Source organism: Vigna unguiculata, chromosome 5 (genome assembly GCF_004118075.2).
Source record: "Vigna unguiculata cultivar IT97K-499-35 chromosome 5, ASM411807v1, whole genome shotgun sequence".
In the NCBI taxonomy this organism is placed as follows: domain Eukaryota; kingdom Viridiplantae; phylum Streptophyta; class Magnoliopsida; order Fabales; family Fabaceae; genus Vigna; species Vigna unguiculata.
The window spans coordinates 40,892,617-40,916,279 of NC_040283.1; the positions used below are offsets into that span (position 1 = coordinate 40,892,617).

The following is a 23,663-nucleotide window of genomic DNA, read 5'->3' on the forward strand; positions in this document are numbered from 1 at the left end:
GATTACATACAAAAATTAATTCATATATTATAGTTGTCTTATAAATCAATAATTCTTTTAGAATTTTCATACGAAATTGCACCTTAAAAGAACCGACCACGTCCTAAGGCGTGGACATGAATTTGACAAGTGTTATAACGATCATGTTGCATTAGGTTTATTGTAAGCGTATTCATTATTCAAATTAGATTTAGATAAATTTCAAGATAATAAAAACTATTTTTGAAGCTATTCAAAAATAAATAGACTGATTTTCCCATAAAAAATAACATAGTGATTGTCTCATTAATTTTTATTAATAATATTCTATGAAGTTCTATACAACATTCTAAAATTATATATTATTTTTTTATTTAAGTACCTCCGTGCCATAAGAAATGGGTTGACTTATAATCATTGACTGATTTAATTAAAAAAAGATAAACTAAATATATGAAAAGAAAAACATAAGTACAACGAGCTCAAACAACACAATAGTTTATAACAACAAACTCAAAGAAGAAGAACAAAATATTAAAAAAAACATTAAAAAAAACAAAAAAAGGAAAACAAAAAAGCAAACTGAAAATCTTGAGAAAAATAAAAACAAATTAATACGTATTGATTTCGCTTTTGAAGCTCACCTCAGCATACGAATTAAGTGGGTTTGATCAAATCAACTTGGACAATAATTCTCGATTGCTTTCCAATTCACCTGAAAGTCAAGTTTACTCACAAGTCAAAGTCTTATTTAACAATTTAAAACTTTTCTATTAATATAGTGAATTAGGACACTCAAAATTTCCATATTAAGGAAATTATTTTCTTAATGAGGTAAGAAACAATTCTTGTAATATATTCTTTACTATATTTGATAAATTACTTAAGGAAGTCTCAAATATTCTTTTAATCATGATTCTATCTTCTATAATTTATATACCTATGGACCTGGTAATGACATATAAGTAAGGAGTGATAACGTGACTTAGTTGTTAGATGAGAATAAAGATAGAAAAAAGTTATCAATCCTCTTGCTAACAATTTGGAGAAATAAAAAAAAGTAACTAATAACTTGAGTCTCTTAATTTGAGTGTTGTCACCTAACTCATCAAATCTCTTAGATGTATGGAGAACTTGAGAAGGAAAAGTAGTCAATAACAGGTCCAATAGCAGCTAATGCGTGGAACTATATGTTCAGGAAACATAAATTTTGTTAGGATAAACTTTTTAAACCAAATCTGTTCTAATACCATGTTAAAAATTGGACTTTAAGTCTAATTAAATCTCACAAAATCGATTTGTAATGTGAAGTTTGCACTTCACTATATATTATGATATTATCTTATTTTTAATTGATGTGACACTTTCAACATATTATACATTAAAATTATGGTTAATTTGAAAATATTGTTTTTTAAAAATTATTGATCAAGATTTCTCAACGATGACTTAATGATACATTTTAATGAGATTGACAGCTGAGATGGCTTTGAGAATATACTCAAAACATATTATGGATAATTAGGTCTCGACCTTAAATTTTATTTAGCTTAGCAAAACCCAAAATTACTATGAAACAGTTTTTTATAATTTTTAGACAAAAGTATCCATCCTCCACCTCCACGATAATATTAATTATTGGAGACATATGTAGAATTAGTATAGGAGCCATAAAGTTAAGTTCAAGTGTTTAAATAGTAACATTTAGGATTCGAATTCGAGATTACTAATTAAGTAGAAAGATAGAGACATTTATATGTAATAATTGCTAAGTAATTTAATAATATTTAAAATAAAGATAAAATAATTGATGACCATAATATTAAAAAAATCTGATCTTATTTATATCCCACCTTCCTTTCTGAGCTAAAACCTAACTCTGGGGCACACTTTTATGAATGCAGAGTCACACTTCCCTTCTACCAAAAAGCAAAACAAAATGAAGAAAAGCAAGTAGACCACAGAGTGTATGGAAACCCATGTTTTCCTCCTTTGTTCCTGGTCCCCTTCCAAAACTTTTTAACTGTCAAAGGATACTCATAAAGATGAAATCAAGTTGACAGGATTAAAGTTACAAACGAAAGCCTAAACATTTTGTCCACATATTCTTATAGTCATAGGTCCGGTCCTTACAATACCAACTCCTTTTTAAAAGCATATATGCGTATTCAAATACGTAATATGTGAGATAACGTGAAATAATACGAGATATTTATACTCAATTATTTTTATTAATGTTATTTGTCAATTAATTTTATAACCGTCACGTAAATTTTGATAATGTAATTATATATAATTGATAACAATTTAATTTATTACGATAACTATTTTGTGATGGACATATAATTTTATAAATTTTACATATATTTTGTCTTTGATATCAAATTTGTTCTCTTTTATAATTATTACCAAACTTTAGAGATTAAGAATTTAAAATGAAAAAACACATTAAGAGATTCTCGTCACAATATTAAACATTAAATATGTTTTTTGTCCCTTAACTTTTAATAAAAATTGGAATTAGTCAATCTCTGAAACTTTGACTTAATTTAGTCTTCTAACTTTACAAATGTTTGGATTTAGTCATTTTAACCAAATTTTTGTTAAGTTTATCTGATGTTCCAAACGTATTTCAAGACAGATTTTTAGCTAACATTGAAGCAAAAATGTGTCAAGCGGGATAAACACTCAAATACTTTCATGAAACACGTTTTTAAATATTAAATAAATTTTAAAAAATTAGTTAAAAGGACTAAATCCAAATATTTCTAAAATTAGAGGACTAAATTAGGTCAAGATTTCAAAGAAGAACTAATTCTAATTTTAACTGAAAGTTAAGTAACAAAAACATATTTAACTCATGTAACGATAACAATTATGAAAGGTTAGTCCTCATTTATTTGTCAACATTAGTTTCACAGTAGATTCTCATAACAAACCATGACCGAAGGGTAATCCTTGTATCTTCTTCCGCAATAGTTTTACATATCAAAATTCAAACACAATTCACAGTTTTTCCACTTGTCCCAGTTGATACAGTATCAGTGCTACATTATTTTTTTTACAGTTGTTTCTGGCAACAGAATCACAGGCTCCCAAGTAAAAAACAAACGGATAGCTCGTGACAAAACATAAACCTTAGCCAGGCTTGCAGAAAGTTGGTTGTCCATGGACTAAACCCAACATAGGAGAACCGCATTCCAATTTTTTCTAACAATTCTTAGTTTGCTACAGTTTTATTTTAAAAAAATAATATAATAGGAAGATAATCTCTTCTAACATAAACACATCAAACGTAAAATAAAGCACAACATATATATGTATGTTCACACCTCAAAACTATATTAATTGATATTTAATAAAAATATTATTATTTTTTTGACAAAAAAAACTGCAACTTTTTCCTACAATTCTTTTTGCTACACTTATAAACTTTTTTATATAATTTTTTAGGCAAAATTGCAAACTTTTTATTGTCAAATCACTCTTTGTTTTCATAATATTTCATATTATTTCCTTATTTACATTATATCCAATATTTTTTTGTCTAACTTTCTACCCTTTTTACATTGATTGGTGGAGTTTTATAAACGGTAAATCATGGCACCTAAAATGTGTTCATTTGAATAGATATAATATTTTACGTAGAAAAGGACAAAGGAAATGAAAACAGAGCAACATGATTGATATAAGGTAACATGATGTTTATAATTATCCTCAGAAACAGTTGGTTTGACTTGCAGTGGTTGCAGGCTCGTGCTTCCTTCTTCTAGTTAATGGAATATAAAGGGGTTTGTGGTAACTTCCCTCCTTTCAATGAATTGTATAATTGAGAGTTTCTCTCTGAACAAAGATAGATAGATTTAAGATCAATGTGACCACGGGGCAGATAGGATTAAACAATAATAAATTAAGGATATAGTTAGAAAATATAGGTTAGTGTTTTATTTTTACACTATGCCAAAATATCAAATAGTGCACTTTAGAGAGTGTTTAATTAAAAAACCGCTTTCTATAGAAACACGGGCTCAAAAGAGAGAACTCGTTGAAATAAGCGCTATTTATTTACTTCACATTAACAACATGTTTTTTTAATGAACGCTTTCTATTTTTTATTTTTTTTTTAATTTTTTTTTAATAAATCAAAAGAAAGCGCTGGTAAGGATAAGTGTTATATATTGAAATACTAATAGAGAGCATGTAATTAAAGAGTGTTGTCTATTGTTTTGCTGCTTTAATTAAAAAAGAGTTGGTGCTCTTACATTCCTTTTCTCATCAGTGCTCATTCTTTCTGGTACCCAAGACTCATTTCTGTCACACTCTGAATGAGCGCTCTCTATTTTCTTTTTTTTTTCTGTAAAAACTTTAGTAAATAAAAAGAAAGCGCTTGTAGAGATAAGTGCTATGTATTGGGATACTAATAGAGAGCATGTAATTAAAGAGTGTTGTCTAGTGTTCTATTGCTTTAATTAAAAAAAAAAAGTTGGCGCCCTCACATTTCTTTCTTCATCAATGTCCATTCTTTTTGGTACCCAAGACTCGTTTCTGTCGCACTGAACATCGTTCGTTTCTGAATGAGCGCTCTCTATTTTTTATTTATTTTTTCTTTAAAAACTTTAGTAAATCAAAAGAAAGCGCTTGTAAAGATAAGTGCTATGTATTGAAATACTAATAGAGAGCATGTAATTAAAGAGTGTTGGTTGTCACTTGTAGAGATAAGTGTTATGTATTGGGATACTAATAGAGAGCATGTAATTAAAGAGTGTTGTCTAGTGTTCTGTTGCTTTAATTAAAAAAATAAAGTTGGCGCCCTCACATCCCTTTCTTCATTAGTGTCCATTCTTTCTGGTATCTAAGACTCGTTTCTGTTGCATTAAACACTGTTCGTTTCTGAATGAGCGCTCTCTATTTTTTTTTTTTACAAACTTCAGTAAATCAAAAGAAAGCGTTTGTAGAGATAAGTGCTATGTGTTGGGATACTAATAGAGAGCATGTAATTAAATAGTGTTGTCTAGTGTTTTCTTGCTTTAATTAAAAAAAAAAAATTGGCGCCTTCACATTCCTTTCTTCATCAGCGCCCATTCTTCCTGATTCAAGAATCGTTTCTGCCGCACTGAACACTGTTGGTTTCTACCGCACTGAACACCGTTTGTTTTTACTGCACTCAGCACCCTCACTCGTGCATTTTGTTTCGTCCTCGTTCCGCGCTCGTTCCACACTTATTCTGCACTTAGCGCCCAACACTCATTTTGCACTCGTGCTTTTCGTGGCATCTTTGCCGCACTCGATATAGGTAATGTTTCGTTACCATCTAGTGTGATTTCTATAGCTAAGAAATTTTTGATTGAGTAAGTTTTTGTAAGGGGAAACGAAGAAAAGGAGTGCAAGACGATTGAACTTGTCATATAGATTCCTTTGTAAGATTATTGATTTTTATGAGATTTAGGGTGCACAATTTTATGAATTTTTCTATTCCAAAATCAATTCACGAGGTGCACAAGCAATGAATTAATTGAATTAATTGGAATTTATGAAGCTTTGGAGTGAACATGTATAGTGTTCTGTTTGCATGAGTGAACATAGTTATTCTATTCTACAAAGAATGAAGTTTTATTAAGACTAGTTTGGTGAGAATTTTATCCATAATTTTGGAACTGCCACCATAATTTTGTCCATAATACATGTGAGCTAAACCCCACCACTACCACTGCAGTGATCAACCACATTTTGTTTCTCCTTTTTTTTTCTCTTTTTTTTCTGGATCAATCAACGTCGTGGCTATAATAATAAATTCTATATGTTCGTTTGTTTAATTTGATTTAGCTAGTTTAGTTGAAATCTTTGATATTAGTTTAACTTTTATCATATAATTATTATAGTTAGATTAAGTTGATTATAATTGAAAAGAGCAACACCAATATTAATTAGTGGGTACTGTTTGGAGTGATATAGCTATAGGGTGGTTTATTTGCTGTATATGGATGGGTGTCTATTTCTTTTTATCATGGTTACATTATACTAATACACCATGGCGTATGTTTTTTGTTTGTTGGGTATGTATGGTTTTATTTTGAAGTTTTTTATGATGTTTTTAGTTGATGATAAAAAGTTGCAACAGATAAATATACATGTTTAAAATATTAAATAAATGTAATAAAATGTGATTAAATCGATTAAATCTATATATTTTTAAACATAAAAACTAAATTAATCTAAAATTTTAATTAAAAATTAATTTTAATTTTTACTAAAAAATTAAAAACTAAAAACATATATTTAACTCTGTCGTAAATAACGTTTGATTCGTCGAACATATTTTCTTCGAAATCACTTCTTTTACCTTTAGCTTTAATCCAGTATAATGCTAAATTAAGATAATACTAGTAGTCAGAGGTAGGTAATGTGGAAAATAGTGATGGCATGTTTTATAATTTTGTTAAACTGCACTGTACCAATTTTTTTAGTTTACATAACAAATTAAATATGTTGTATAAAATAGCAAAACAATAGTCAAGATATTAGACAACGGTTTAATCACTTTATTGGTGGTAGACTATGCAGCCGTGATTATTATTAAAAAAGACAACAATTTTTTGAATTAATTTTAATATAATACAGCTGATTATATACAATTCGATGAAAATAACAATTTTAAAATCTTGAATTAGTTTTAGAAAAAATATATATATTTTTATCCGTAAATATTAATAGTTAGTTCAAACCTACGATGTTTCTCGTCGTCCTTTTTAAATTTTTATTGCTAGACTAATTTTATAACTTCTTAATATTAACTTAGATTACGAAACTTTTTACTTGAAATATATTAATTAGATTTTGATTGAGTGAAAATAGTTTGTTTAAGCAAAAATTAAGTTGAAATGAACCTATTTTTTTATCTCAACTTTGTTTGACTTAATTTTATTTGAATATATTAAAAATAAATTTTAAGTTTAATTCAATTTAAAAAAATCAGGTATACCAATAGCAGATTTGTACCTCACTTATCTTATCTCTTTTCAATATTTACTTTTTTTACAATTATAAATTTTGGAAATTTTGTGCATTTAACTTTAGTTATTTCATGTTCACAGACTATTTAAATTGATCGCAGACATATATTATCTATTTCCACTATCTACAATCAAAATTTTTAGTAACATTAAATCCATTACATAATCCAATGTAAAATATTGTCTTGGGATAGGTTTGCATTTCTGATTTTCTTTTATGTTAAACTTAATACAGTTTAACTAATTTTTTTGATGATTTTTATTACAAATTATAATTTTTAAGTACTAATTTAATTGAAAAATAATATAATTTGTAAAACATTAATTTAATATTTTAAATAAATTTATAAATCAAGTTATAATAAGCTTATTTAAATTAATTTAAAATATAATCCACTATCTAATGAGTCTTATGCTGGGTATAGGTTAATTATTATAAGCTACTTTCATTTGGATTGATCAAATTTAGTCTTATCATAAACAAAACTCAATCTAATTTAATTTGGTTGTATTATAGATCTCCTTTTATTTCTATTTTTATTTTCTCATACATTTGTGCACTTTTTGTTTCTCCCTAAAAAAAACTAAATCTTACAGAAAATAATCTCTTTTCTTTTGTATACGATTGGGAATCACACAACTTGTTGTTCCTTACTTAGAGCATCTATGTAATATAATTTAAAGGAAAAATAAGAGAATATAGGATACGTTTTTTATGGAGAAACAGTGATATAGTTATATGAGTTGGCAGATTAATTATGCAATTGCATTTTGCAGAAGAAATTATTGCAATTATCAAAATATGGAATTTATAATTCATTAATATTATAAAATGTCCCCACCAATACTCAATTAATGCAGTCACCAGAGCCCCCAGAAAGTAACTGCAAAAAATGGCCATAGTTAGTTAAAAAATAAGAATGTAACAGTCAAAATTATAAAATCAGAAAAGTTAATAGATCGTGTCTGGTATTATCCATACAAATTATCTTAAATGTAAGTGGAAACTAGGGAAAAGAAAAATGAATATAGGATTGAAAATAGGTGAAAATAGTACCAGAATTCGTGGTCAATATTACGTATTTCATTAGTAAATTAACTAATATAAAAAACAAAATGCCAGTAATATTAATGAATCTATTGGTAATTTAAATAATAAATGATAAAGGATATGTCAATAATATTAATGAATATTTAGTAAATGAATTAATAAAATTATATTTTTATTATAATAAAATACAATATAAAAAATAGTTTTGAAATAGTTAATCATAATAAATTGAATTAATGAAAAAACAACTTCTTATCATGATTTTATATTAATTAAGTAACATATTGATTATTTAATGTAAAATAAGATAAATATATTTATTTTATTATTATTTCACAATTTACTTCTTTAACATTGTTCTCTCTTATAAATGTTTAAAATTTATTAGACGCTTAAAATTTATTTTCTATTTGTAAATTTTTATAATTTAAGTGAATATTAAATAAAAATTTTATAAAAAAATGAAAAAAATTATATGTAATTATTTTATTTTCAAAAATGTTAATTTTTGTATTTGAATTATATGCACTAGAATTAATCTATTTGCTAATTAATGTTGTGTATTTGTGTGCTAAATTATAGTTATTTTATACTAGTTTTAAATCATAAAAAATAAAGTAATGATTATTTGTATATACATATAACTAAACTATTGATAATTAATAATTCTAAAATGGAAAATATTATAAAACTACAGCCGATAATTATTTTTATGGGAACTAAAATTATGTATAGTTGTAATTATTAAAAAATAAACTAACTTATTTGATATTCCAATTATTTTATTTTAGTTATATAGGTTATGTTATCTAAAACTAAAATATTTATATATTATAGTTTTTTTCTAAAAGTTTTGCCCTTTTTTCGTATTTTATTTATTTTAAAAAAAATATGTTTTCATTCTTAAATTATTAAGTTGGAAATAGTTCTCGGTCGAAACTTGTATACAGTTTGATTTTTGTATTTTTAAAAGTATTAGTTTTAATCTTAATTTCTCAGCAGCGAGTTTATCTTACTTGACCAACCGTGTGACACATATTATTTAATTTCTTTAAGAAATAAAATACTTGCGTTGACATATAGCTTGCTATTTTTATGATCAATTTTTAAAAAAAAATGTTAAATTATTATTAAAAATGAAGTGTAGAAAAAGAAATGAGCTCACTCAGCTCACTCAACCGCAACTTTCCTAGTATTATTATTTTAATTATCTTATTATATAATAATAATAATATTATTATTATTATTATTATTATTAATTATATATTCATATCTTCATAGGGTTTCTTAAATTTTTTTATTTTTATTTTTTAAATTAATTTTTAAAAGTTTGGGTTAGGTTGATGCGCTATAGTATTTTATATATTTTATATATAAAAAAAAAAACGTGTCACCACTTGTATGCAGAATAAACTTTGCCCTCGTTAAAAAAATTGTGACTAAAATCAATACTATGTTATTCTTTTTAAGATTTGAGTCTTTCCCAGCAATATGAGCAGAAAAAAATTATACTGATTAAAATCTTACTTAAAATATGTGTATATTTTTTAATATGATTGTATGTTTAAGAGTAGGTATTTGCATGTGGGATGTAATGAGTAAAGATGAATATATGATTGTTTAGAGTTGTAATGATAAATTTATGGACAAGTTTGAGCTTTGTGTGCTAAATACCAAAACTTGTTGGACAAGTAGTTGAAGTTTTTAGAGAAGGAAAGATTGTTAAATCTTGATAACCTTAAAAATATTTGGATTGTGTAGATACAGCTTAGTCAAGGTGATGTGTTTTATGTAAGGATGATATTTTTGTGTGTATTATTAACTTTTGGTTTTCATGATTTAGTTTTTGGAAAGTGTTTGTGGTTGTTGTATTAAGGGTGAATGAAATCCTTGTTCAAGTTGTTGATATAATTGTTTTTTATCGAGGTTGAAACTATTTTTATTTTAAGTTTATTTCATTCAGGGGAATTTTCTATTTGAATAGAGAATAAAATTGTGTATACAAATTTTGCTCGATCAAGTTAGAACGGACACATCAAAATTTAATTCTTGTATATATATATTTAGCATGTTCAAGTGTAAGATCTTAATTTGAGTTTTTTTCTTTTTTTTTTAATTGAGTTGGTTTTTGTGTTAAATAATCATGTTGTGCACAAATTTTCGTTCAAGAGTATCTTACTATTTAGAAGTTTCACATCGATTAAAAATAAAACTAATTCATAATATATAAGTAGGTGTAAATCTTATCCTAACGAATTTTTTTGAATATTTTGTTCCATCCGATATGGGTACGTAATAGAAAGATTTTGACATTTATTAATTTATTTCTTAAATTAAAAACTATTACTTTTACCTTTAATATTGTATGACACTATAGTTAATTGCTTGTGTTAAAAAAAAGTTAGAACCATTACCTTAAGTGATAAATATTATTGTTTTAATATAATGTATGTATATATTATCTTGAAAACTCTTAAAATTTATAACATAATTATAATTATTTTGTTTTGAAGTAAATATTAGAAATAAAAGTAGTAATTTAAAACTTTGAAGAAAAAAAATTAAAGAAAATTATTTGACCAAAATACACACTTGATATTTTTAAAGCAATGAATCATTGCACATGAATATTTTAAAAAACGTTTAACTATCACAAACTGTCAGTATTTTTTAATAATACGCTCGCTTAAATGAAAAAAAAATTATTAAGTAAAAAGTTAAAATATAAATTCATTTATATTTTGTCATAATTTATCTATACCTCTATATATATATATATATATATATATATATATATATATATATATATATATATATATATATCATCTTGATATTCATATTTTTATTCTTTAATAAGTAACAGTTTGTTTTAGATTAAATAATTATTTTATTATTTTAATTTTTTAAGTAATTATTTAGATTTAACTAATTTTTTTATCTTCTCTTTTAAATTAATATTTTTAAACTAAAATAAGTATTTTTAATAAAAAAATATTTATAATAAAATTTTAAAAATTATTTACATTTACTTTTAATACTAAGAAAATAAACATATTACGTGTTTTCTTTAGTAAATATAATTATTTTTATTAATTTTTAAAATAGTGTCAGCGACAAATATTTAATTATCTTAATTCAACCCATTTGATTAATAAATAAAGAAAACATTTAAAAAAATTATAATTATTATTATTTATTGAAAAACAGTTATACATATTATAATAATTATAAGAATCGATCAATTTAAATTATAATAAATTTATTATGCATACAAACATATTTTATCATATTTCTAGTAATCAATAATTATAATTATGTATTTTATAGAATATTTAAGAATTCATTAATGATAAAGATATAACAAATTCTGCATTTGAAAAAATAAACAGATAGATGTATACAAATAAAACCATGCTTCTGCAAAAGGCAAGAAAGAAACTAAATAATAAAATTCATGTAAAGTTTAAAGTTAAGGATAAGGCCTCATAAATTTCAAGTGAAACTCATTGTTTGGAGAGAGATTCGCTAAATAAGAAAAAAAGGAAGTCTGATATTTGGATATGTAATTATATTAAGCATTGAGATCATGAACTTTAACACATACAATGATTTTACAGAAAGTAAGATTATTACTTTGTTGAAAAACATATCCACAATAATCTTAAAAAAACATCATAAAACTTAGGAACAATTCATCTGTATCTCATCTTCATGATGTTATTACTGTCTTTCTCTGTCTGCTGTCTGTGCAATTAATAAATTCACACAGCACACCACAACACCTCCCTCCCTCTTTGTTAACTCCATCACTTCATTCCCCCTTTCTCTTCTTTCATCATCCTTACCAAGAAAGGTGATCAGTGTATTTCCACCATTTCCATCTTCCTTTCTTTTCCCACTTTTTCAACCATTCAATTCTTCTTTTCCTCCTAATTGCTTTCATCTAACACTTTATTGTATCTACACTATCAACTTCTTTGCTTTCTTTTTGATAAAAACCCCCCAATGCAGATGCAGGATCTGCATGTTCACTTTCTATGTCTTCACACACTTCATTTCAACTTAACTCGGACAATCAAAAAGAAAAATCTTTTTTTTTTCCTTTGTTTTTTTACTTTACTTTATGTCTTTGATTCCTAGTTCTGAGCTGGCCTGGCTTGCAGCAATTTCTGATATGTTATTGTAGATATATTGTTATGAATTCTATAATTATGGAGTGATTTGATCCTTGATGAATTGTTCACTCAGTCATTTCTCGGTCTCCTATTGCGATATTTGCTGTTTTCTTTTGCTTGTTATTATGATAATAACGTAAGGTTTACTTGATTGTTCTCTCTGTGATTCTTGGTTGACGAGATCATGTCATACCTTTCTTTCGTCCTTTTCTGCTTTTACGTTATTCACTTTATTATCTCTTGTTTTTCTCTGCTGAGGCACACCAGAGTTTGTTTGTACTGCTTTTCCAGCTTTACTCTCTCTCTCTTTCTCTCTCTTAACTTTCGTTTACCAAGTTTTCTGTTCTACCTTGTTGCAGACGTGAAACCGGAAAAAGGGTTAGAAAAATCAGACTTTGTAACTATCCACGCTTTTGGTCATGGACAGTTATTGCCATTCAGCTGTTGATCTCATTCGGGTTAGTTAATCAAGTATGTTTTGGCTAATTCTATACTTGTATTTTTCTCATTTCTTCATTTTACTGTGAGATGTTCTTCACGGCTTTGAGGAAAATTGAATAAAATATCAAAAGGGTGTTTTAGTTTTCAATTGGAAATCCCATATATACTTGATCCTCAATTCTGTAAAGATACAAATTTGGGGAAAGGTACAGATTTTGGTGCTTTACCTGTTTGAAATTTGAAGATAGATTAGAGTAGGAAGGACGGGGTCTGCTGTGTTCACTGTCTAATTTCTTTCTATTTCACGGTTTCTTGATTTCAATCTCTCAGTTTCGATGACTTCAACGTGAATCCTGACGAAACACAAATGTCCGGACAGAATTTTAGTATATTCAATTACCTGTTCACATGATAGGATTTTTATATGCTTATTTGTTCGGTTATGTTATGCGAGTCTTTCCTTCTTTCTGTTTTTTAATTCATTACATGTAACAAGGGCTTGATTCTTTCAGAGCATATATTAACTATAAAATTCATTTGTCTTCTTATGTTCAGCTGGTTTCACTATCCATTTGTTTAGCTTCCGGCAAATTGTGCTTTTGACCAAGTACCGAAGACCTCGGTTTTCAACTTCAAGGTCTAGATTGTCTAACACTTCTACATGTTAGAGAATCTCTGGAGTCAGGATTGTTTACTCAGTTGACTAAAGTTAGAATCTGAGTTTGATATGAGATCTATAGTGAAAAGGGAAAGAACTTGACTTTATTTTCACCTGATGCCTTCATTCTGGAACTGAGCAAATGGGTTGCTGTGTCTCAACAAGTAGTCATAGCACTCGTAGTAGCAGGAGCACTGCAGACAAAAACGTTCCGGCGTGTCTGGAAATAGGATTCTGTGGTCAAAAGAGTGCAAGGAGAACATTCTCGGACCATGTTGTCTCTCTGCACCAGTTACCATCTTTACCCAACAGAATTTTCAGCAATGGAAAGAGCAGGTCTTCTTGCATATTTACACAGCAGGGTCGTAAGGGGATTAATCAGGATGCCATGATTGTATGGGAAGTAAGTATGTTTTCATCTTCTGGTGTTGAGGTTGTATTGTATTATTCTGATTGAATGAAGGAGGATCTAGTTAATTTAAGAAGTTGAGATTTTGATTTGGCCCTTTTGTTTCTGCAGGATTTCATTTCAGAAGATGTTACCTTTTGTGGTGTCTTTGATGGCCACGGTCCACACGGTCACCTTGTTGCACGCAAAGTTCGGGAAGCCTTGCCACTCAAACTACTTTCATTTTTGCATTCCTCGGAATCAGGGCAAAATGGTTCAGGTAAAACTTGTTTCAGAGGAACCATGAAGCCTGAAAGTGCAGAATCTGAGAAAGATGTTGCTGCTGAAGAGAATCTGAATTCTATGTGGAGAGAAGCTTTCATGAAGGCATACAAGGCTATGGATAAAGAGCTGAGGTCTCATCCAAATTTGGACTGCTTCTGTAGTGGGAGCACAGCTGTCACTGTAGTGAAACAGGTATATCAACTAGCAGAATCTATCTTCAAATTTCCTTTTCATTTTGCAGATCTTTTATTTTCCTTACTTTCCAGGGTTCAAATTTGTTCATGGGCAATATTGGGGATTCCCGAGCAATCATGGGATCCAAGGACAGCAATGATGTCATGGTGGCAACTCAGTTGACCGTTGATTTGAAGCCTGATTTGCCAAGTGTGTTATATTATATTATATACCTTGATCGTTCATGCTATTGATTTCCAATCTGAGTTTTTTCTGAATGTAAACATGTTCAATTTTGGATGCAAATTCTTGTAGGAGAAGCAGAAAGAATCAAACGATGCAAGGGTAGGGTATTTGCATTACAAGATGAGCCAGAAGTTCATAGGGTATGGTTGCCTTTTGATGATGCACCAGGATTAGCAATGGCTCGAGCATTTGGAGATTTTTGCTTGAAGGAATACGGTGTGATTTCTATACCTGAATTTTCTCATCGGTTACTAACAGACAAAGATCAGTTCATTGTTCTTGCCTCAGATGGGGTAAGAATTTTCAATCTCATGTTTAGTTTTATTTGTTCATTCATCTTTTTTATACTCTATAGAAAATTGTTTCAAGTGAAGTTAATATGTTCCACAACATATGAAAATATGTTGCAAGTTTGCAACTTTTTCAAATGGCATTTCTGTTTTGCTGTTTCTTGTTTAGGTATGTGTGAAAGGCATCAGAATTGTTTAAACTATGTAGAACCTATTGTTTTCTCTACACACTGATTCTATCCTCTGTAAACAGGAAAAACATGTAACTATTAAGATAATTTAACATCCAGCAGTGGCATTGTAAGTGTAATATAATAGAAGTGAACTGCATTGTGCAAGATATGGTGATAAGAATGATGTTAGATTATGAATTATAAACAAAGTAATTATAAAGAGCATCAAATCCTATTAGACAATAAATTATCCCGAGTACATTCATAGTAGTTACCAATACCTTAGCAGTTAGGAATAATGTAGATATAGATGAAACTGTGTGTTAGAGAATATTGCTCCCTTCCTAATAAGGTATGCCAAAAAGACGAGTGCCCAAAACAACAACACATGTTTGATGTTTTATTTCTCTACATAAAAATGATTAATAGGATATCAATTTTTATCCTTTATCAGCAAAGATCAATGACCTCTCAATATGTTACTGAACAGTCAAGTTTATCATAAACCATTCATTGAACAATCCAACCCATTAGAGACCGTTCATAAAAACCCAATATGTATTATTCATAAATTAATAATAATTGCATAACACAATTGGTACAAAAAATAATATAATTTATTAATTAATATTAATCCATAACAATAACAAAATAAAGAATAATAATTTTATATAATAAAATATATAAATACAACAAAAAAGGCTTATATCATAGTACCTTGTCACTTTTTATGAGGATACAATATGCATTGCTGAAGTGGAGTTTGCACAGTCCGCAAAATAGTCCATCCCACCATGTGTATAATATAACACTTTCACCAATGGACAAAATTGTACAAATTGCATCGTTGGATATTGTTAGAGCACTGTATCATTGATTCCCCTTGCTTTCTTGTGTATATTGACTTTTCTACAATAGTTAAGTTTAGAGCTTCTGGTTTGCTTTATTCTGATGCTACTATTCACCTTTGAGAGAATTAGTGGTAGCTTTGAAAAGTGAAATATCTTGGTGAGTTCTGAGACCTATATTTCATTGTGTTTGTGTAGATTTGGGATGTTTTGAGCAACGAAGAGGTGGTCGGGATAGTATCTTCAGCACCAACTCGATCATCAGCAGCTAGGATTCTGGTGGATTCCGCGGCTCGAGAGTGGAAACTTAAGTATCCTACTTCAAAAGTGGATGACTGTGCTGTTGTGTGCCTTTTTCTGGATGGAAAAATGGATTCAGAATCTGACTGTGATGAGCAATGTTTTTCTTCTGCTATCATGCAGAGCAACGAGTCAAGCAATCTGGCTGAGACAGATGATGGACAAAAGTCTGAGCCAACTTTGCAACGGAACTTTACTGTGAGGTCCTCAAAAGAAAATGGAAGAGGAGGAGTATCTGTTGATGGTGTTGAAGATGGAACATCAGGGCCTGAAGATGAAAACTGGTTAGCTTTGGAGGGTGTGACCCGAGTAAACTCACTGGTTCAACTCCCTAGGTTTTCTGAGGAAAAGCCAAACTGTTGAGTTACGTTGGTTTGGTGGGTTTGTAATATACATGTTGCTACTCATTCAATTCAACAAACAAATTCTCTCTATGGTTTAGTAAGAAATTTTGATGCTTAATTAAGGCCACCAAAAAATTACTGAATATAAAAAATGAATGCCAGAGTCTACAAGCCAGCAAGGGTAATACACGAATGAAATCTGTGAAATTTGAAGACCACGGCTAGTGCAAAGAGTATGCTGCTATTATCCATCGTTAGTTAATTTTTCAAGATCAAACTTGGTATGTTGTGAAATTTATATTTGAGATTATATATTTACAAGTGCAACTGGAATACCTATTACCTTACAGGGACAAAGATGTGATACAAATTTCATCTTCGTCGAATATGGGGACAAGAGCTAATTTAAATTTTTACTTTAGGGAAAGAGGACAACAAACCCACACTCATCACATGGTGTTGTTATTCGTTGATATGCATGTATTAAACATGGTGCCAAATAGTAGTCAACTTGATCCAACACTGTGTAATTGACGAATTTATTGCTTGATCATTTTACTTCTTCAAACAAAAATTTCAAAAGTGATTTTTAAGGTGTTGGTTGAACCGAATAACCATTATAATGTTTAACTAGGAGTAAGAGTAGACAAAAAATCTAATTTTCTTGATCCAATCCACTTTTGCTCCGATTCAATCCATTTAAAATTCATTCTATTAAAAATTCAATCCATTTAAAATCCATTTTAATGGGTCTGAATTTCAATCTAATCTACATTTTATATATTTTATGGATTGGATATCCATTCTCTAAATAAGGATTTTTAAATATGGATAATCCAAATTTTTAATTTAAATTTTTAGTTGGGTTGGACTAAAAGTTGAGATGGACTAGGCTAAATTCGAACTCGAACAAACCTTGCTCGACGACATGTATGGACTAGGCAAGCCCGAAGACCTTAAAGTGTCGAACAGGCTTGTTGACCAGAACGGGCTCGGCGGGCCCGACGACCCCGACAGGTTGAGGCGGTCCAACAACCCAGATAGGCTGAGTCGGCCTGACGACTCGGACGAGCCGTGCCAGACGACTCATACGGACTGGGCAGACTCGACGACCCTAACTAACGGGCTACGCGGGTCGATGACCCGACCGTGTGAGGTCGAGTCAACATGACGACTTGACTGTGTAGGGCGGGCACGACGAGTCAGACAGACCGAGCCGACCCAACGACCTAGATGGGTTGACTTGGCCCGACCTGACAACCTAAACAAGCCTAGACCTGGACAAGGCTTGTTTGCCTTGTGGGCTTTTTTTGACCTAGCCTTGTGGGTTGGGCCTAGGGATGACAATTAGGGCCTAGCCCGCGGGCCCACAAAAAAAATGCGGGGCGGGCCAGGGTAGTGAACCCACAGGCCCGTGCGGGCCAAGCCCGCATAGACCCGCGGCCCGCGTGGACCGACCCGCAAGCCCGCATAAAATTAAAAAAAAAAAAAAACTTGCACTTGTGTATATTAATTACTTCTTTTGTGGACTCTTGCATTAACGTTTCAAATTCTTGTATAACTGGAAAAGACAAGTATTATGTAATTTTTAATGTGCTAAATTTTAAAGAATACATTGTGTATGTCATAGTATGAATATGATGAAAATGTTGAATTATCAATTTATCATCTAATTCCCCAAAGTCTTTACTTAATTTTGTGAACTTCTTAAAGTTTCCCAATTTTTAAACATGAAAGTTTTATCATAAAAATTAAAAAAAAAAAACGGGTCGGCCCGCGGGCCTGCATGCCAAGGAGTATGAGGGGCGGGCCAGTGTTTCCAGCTCGCATAAAGTACGCGGGGCGAGGCGTGCCAGCCCGCGTTGTGCGGGCCTTATGCGGGCCGGGCCTAAACAGGCTGGGCCGACCCGCATTGCCACCCAATGGCGAAACTTGGAAAAAATATTTAGGGGTGCCAAATTAGATTTTTTACATATAATTTTTTAATTAAAAAAATTATTTCCTTTATTTAAACCGTGCAATTCAAATTTTTCAATTTTTAATCTTCCTAATTTATTGAATTCACATAAATGAGTATTCTAATTTTTATTTCAACTGAAGACTATTCAACTAATTCATTGTATGCAGTTGAAAATACAAAATATCAATATTTTATAATGTTGGGTTATACTAATTTGAGAAAATATAATTAGGGTTCATGCCAATTTTATACAAAAAATTTCTAAAATCATAGTTAGGGTTCATACTAATTTAGGAAAACTTAATTTGGGAGAAATATCGTAATGGAAGAATCATAAATCTAACATACATAAATCATACTAAGATACTTATTCATGAGATCGTGTGAGTATGCATTACTTGTTCTCTATGTTCTCCAATTTCTTTTTCCTAATTTGTCTTTCTTTTATTTCACACTTTTTTGATGACTTGTTGTGAAAAAACCTTATAACGAGATATAAAAGCTTAATCTCTTTAATCCAGTTATTAATCCATCAAATTAATTTTATTTTACTTTTTAAACACTAAAAATATATATAATATTAATATATATAATATTAATATATATATATATATATAATTTAATAAAATTAATATAATAATATAAATTATATATATATATATATAATAAAATTAAAAGTTTGGGGGAGCCATGGCTCCCCTTAGTCCCATAGAAGGTCCGCCGGTGTTGCCACCCCTAGTTGGGCCAAATTAACACCACTAGCCAAATTCTATCGTCTCGATCTTAAGCACACAAGTTTTAGAAAATTCAATTTAAATTTCTTTTTATAAAAAATGAATTTTGGATTTTGAACTTTATCCAAATGTTTAGATTAGATTTAAATCTTGATCCAAATATTTTGATCTGGATTTAAAAAAAATCCAAACTAGTTTTGCTGAAAAAATGATTTGGATCGAAAATCTGATCCAATTATTTGGGTCTAAAAATAGACATGGAATAGATCATTAAAAATTCAATCCATAACCACCCTTATGTTTAACCCAAGTTTGATACGACCCTAGAAAATATCAAGATTTTGCTTATATTATAAAATATGGTATAACATGAATTCAGATTTTTTGTAAATTGACGTTGATACTTTAAAAAAAATTAATATATTTTAAAACAACAAAATTAGTACTTGAAGACACAATAAAATAACAATACAGAAAAATTCAACAAAAAATTCAAATTCGTAAAGCATTGTTTCAAACGTTCTAATTTCTCATGTTACCTTGTCAAATCTTTCAATAAATGTTTTCGATGATTTCCTCTTTTCTTGCCTAATGTTGACCATGATGATGATAGAAGTCAAATGATGTGGTTAACTTATTACAAATCGCACGTCGAACAAACATATCAAACTAATTTATGAAGTGAGTGAGTAATCCTGTGAACCAACTCAAAATTGTTGTCCCCTTAAGGAGATTGGGAACACTTGAAAAAAAAAATGACATCGTGTACACACTGAAATGAGTAACAAAGGCATTTATATGTTCATCATGTGTTTTCATACATATCCATTGGAGTTTCTTCCAACTTATTGTACAAAAGTCTTTATAATCCTATTAATGAAGGAACATTAACCAATTTTTTACCATTGCCAGTGACGTGTTTTTCCTTGTCCCCTTGATATACTATGATTGACGTTTAGGATGCATCCTAATATTCTTCTTACTTTTTGTGTGTTTAAGTGTTTCTTTATACTTCTTCTTTACTTTAAGGTAGTTAGTAGAGCTCTTTCCAAAACTTTTGTCTCACTTTAATTATTATCTTGAACTTACAGTAATTATCATTGCTAGTTATATGTTTCTTGTAGATAAATAGTTTTGAAAAATCTTAATCATACCATTAACGCTAAGGTGCTTGCAAATTTCAAGTGACCTTCAATAAGACTCATTTTTTTTTTTTTTTGTTAGATTAAGATTCTTTATGTGGAGCTGAAAGGTCTCCTTTTATTAGATTAAATTGAGAAGAAAACATTTACGAGAATACTTTATTAAGTTAAATAAAATATTAAGGAAGTATATATATATATATATAATCAATAAATAATAAATAATTTATATATTGTAATTTTCACCTATTTATTATATTGTAATTAATTTTTACTATATGAGCCTTAATTCAATGTTTAATATGTTCTTAACACTTCATTAATTTATGAATAAAAATTACTTTGTAAGCCCCCATTTTCTTTCAGCTTGTGAGTTTTAGACCTAGTCTTTTCGTAGGTCCAAGGCCAGCCTTGTAGGGAACCCCTGCACTCTACCAGCTCATTCACTCTCACTTGTCCCTTTTTACAGAAACTGTTCCTCCTCACTCACCTTTGAACTCCAGTTAAGGCTCTGCTAGGGCATAAGTTCCCTCTAATTCCAGCTAGCTATTCTGCGTAATACTCTCAGGTAAGCTGAGCCTTGAACTCACCCTTCCTCTTTTCCAGTTAAAACACTCTGGTTTTGTTGTAGGTTTCCCCTAATACCAATTCTCAACTTCGTGGGTGTTCGTTTTCAGTTTTGTAGGTTGCTCCAGAACTCGTTTGGTCTTGCTTGGGTTACCATTCTTTGTGTTAGTACCCCTAAAAGGTAATGGAAGCTAGAAATTTGGTGTTTTTAAATCATTTTTGCTTATTTCTGGACTGTCTTTGGGTTTGTGATGCTTGAATGATGCTGTTGGTTGTATATGAATGTTTGGTGCATGTGTATGTTGGTTGAGCGAGAGGTTGCATGTGCTAACAGGTGAGAAACCTACTAATCTCGCCCAAGCGAGGGAAGCAGGGACTCACCCCTGGATTCCAGCTCGAGTTGTCGCCTAGGCGACTGATTTTAATTTTGAGCGAGACGTTGTCGCTTGAGCAAGAACCCGCTGGAACCTTGCAGTGGCCACTGTCGCGCTCTCGCCTAGGCGAGGAGGGGTCGCCTGAGCAAAAGGAACCCTTTCGCCTGGGCGAGGACCTTTAGCTTGGGCGAGATGTTGTGACAGGGACTGCTGTGTTGGCTGATGTGACTCTATATTCTTTGCTCATAGTATGTGGTCGTGCTTGGTGTGTATGCCTGAATGGGTTTGGAATGAAAGTGTTGTTGGGTAATAAGTTATGATTTTGTTGGATTGAATGCTAGTATGCATGTGATAAGTATGAAATGAGAAACATGATATATTTGTTGGTGAAATTTCATGAGATTTGGGTGATTGTAAGGCATGTGGAATGTGCTGGGAGGGAGTTTAATGGGAAACTCTTGGTGACATATATATATGCCTAGTGTATACCTTGATATAGGAGATGTCTAGATAAAGGAGGGTATCTTGAACTCTAATAATTGTTCACGTTCACGTAGAGCAGAATGGTTAATGTGGTGAGAGTGGCAGGAGGTCATAGTCTTGGGACAGTTTGGACCTAAGACAATAGAGGATTAACCTTGTGTGTGGTTGGGTGAATACCCCTTGCGTCTAGACTCTGCAGAGTCTAGAAACTGGCACAGGCGCATACTTCCTTTAGAATCCTATATCAAGTGTATGATCCGGATATCGAGTCGTAGTAACTTGCATTTGTCTGATCTCTTATGATTGAAATATTTTTGAGTTGATTGTTGATAATCTGCCTGGTCTTGTACATGTTGTATAATATGTTAAATGTTATTTTCACTAGCTTACCCTTCGTTCTCTGTGTTCTTGTTTGGCTATCTCTTTTGCGATGATCACCTCTTGGTGGGAGCAGATGGGAAGCACGTTGAAGGTGGACCTGATGGTAACAATGGTGCGGCGTAGAGGGTCCTGTCACCTTTGGCTCTCAACAGAGCATTTTTTTGCATCAGTGCTTTTTGTTTTCCTAGCTCTATAGGTCACTCTTTTGTGTACTGTTGAACCCCCTGTAGTGCAGGTTTTGCTAGAGGCATGTGTGATGGACATGCCTCCTTTCCTTTAAGAACTTCTTGGATGACTGTAATGGTAGTTCCTTATGTGTGTTGTTTCATCTGATAACGCTTCTGTTCCACATTATGCGATGTTTTGTTTAATAGAATTGCTCTAATTTAAATGGATGTCACATTCTTGACTATTCTAATTCCATATTTAACCAAGGCAAACTAGTATGGGTTATGTATCTACATCAAATGGTAATAAACAATTAGGTTTAATTATGCCTTTGGTCCCCATTTTGGACTCCAAATCTCAAATTGGTACCTGTATTTTTTAAAATCTCAAAATGGTCCCCTTTTAACTTTAAAAGTCTCACTTTTGCCCTTTCTGTCAAGTCTGGACAAACGGCGTTAGGTGAACAGTGACTTGGCAAGGTTGACCATTTGCTGAACAGTGAGTTGGCAGTAAAACGTTGACGTGGAATGGGCAACTGTAATTAAATTAGTTTAGGATAAGAAAAAATGTTAAATTAAATTAGGGTTTAGGGTTTTTATAATTTATGGTGGAGAATTATTTTTCAAAAAAATCAGAATTGCAAAATTAGGTTTAGGGTTTTTAAAAAGAAAGCTGGGGTGAAATTGGGAAAACTGTGGTGGAACAGAGGAACAGAAGTTCTATCATCCCACACAAGCATCAAAACCCTAACACCATCACGTGCTTTTTTCTTCAGAAGCTCACCGAGTGTTGCATCTCCTCCAGGTTTTGGTCTCCTAGAATCTCTCACCAACGTGATCTCAGCGTACACAGACCACCCCGTAATGTATATCAAGTGTTGTGCGTTGTTGATTGCATCAAAAATATCTTCCCAACATCTACGAGGTTGGTAAGTGCGGCCTCCAGAAAGTGGTATTCTCGGAACAAAGTTGTCTGGAACATGAGCATCTTGGTACAAGGAAACCCTACATTCTTGTCTTTGTGAGAAGTAAGTGTACGGAACTCCGGGGAATTTAGGACTTCTGATTCCTTGGCCCCAGTTGAGGTCTTTTGAAACATCGAAGTACTGGAGCTTCACATGGATCTTGGAATGTGAATGTATTGGTTTTTTGTGTTCGTCCCCAATTTCACCCCAACTTTCTTTTTTAAAAACCCTAAACCTAATTTCGCAATTCTGATTTTTTTGAAAAATAATTCTCCCACCATAAATTATAAAAACCCTAAACCCTAATTTAATTTAACATTTTTTCTTATCCTAAACTAATTTAATTACAGCTGCCCATTCCACGTCAACGTTTTACTGCCAACTCACTGTTCAGCAAATGGTCAACCTTGCCAAGTCACTGTTCACCTAACGCCGTTTGTCCATACTTGACGGAAAGGGCAAAAGTGAGACTTTTAAAGTTAAAAGGGGACCATTTTGAGATTTCCAAAAATACATGTACCAATTTGA

The 23,663-nt window shown here is 30.7% G+C and overlaps 1 protein-coding gene across 1 annotated transcript; it reads left to right on the plus strand.

Moving 5' to 3' along the window:
- Window positions 1-12,487: 12,487 nt before the first annotated feature.
- Window positions 12,488-16,571, plus strand: LOC114185483 (probable protein phosphatase 2C 52). The gene is made up of 6 exons (XM_028073224.1): window positions 12,488-12,686; window positions 13,212-13,717; window positions 13,835-14,179; window positions 14,254-14,371; window positions 14,477-14,700; window positions 15,917-16,571. The coding sequence occupies exons 2-6, from the start codon at window positions 13,457-13,459 to the stop codon at window positions 16,379-16,381; spliced, it is 1,413 nt and encodes a 470-aa protein (XP_027929025.1). The 5' UTR covers window positions 12,488-12,686; window positions 13,212-13,456; the 3' UTR covers window positions 16,382-16,571.
- Window positions 16,572-23,663: the final 7,092 nt, after the last annotated feature.

Bases quoted from the DNA above. Each gene is read 5' to 3' on its own strand.
- LOC114185483 (XM_028073224.1), top strand. From the start codon at position 13,457: ATGGGTTGCTGTGTCTCAACAAGTAGTCATAGCACTCGTAGTAGCAGG. The intron at 14,372-14,476 runs GTGTGTTATATT...AAATTCTTGTAG, and splicing joins TTTGAAGCCTGATTTGCCAA to GAGAAGCAGAAAGAATCAAA. The intron at 14,701-15,916 runs GTAAGAATTTTC...GTGTTTGTGTAG, and splicing joins TTGTTCTTGCCTCAGATGGG to ATTTGGGATGTTTTGAGCAA.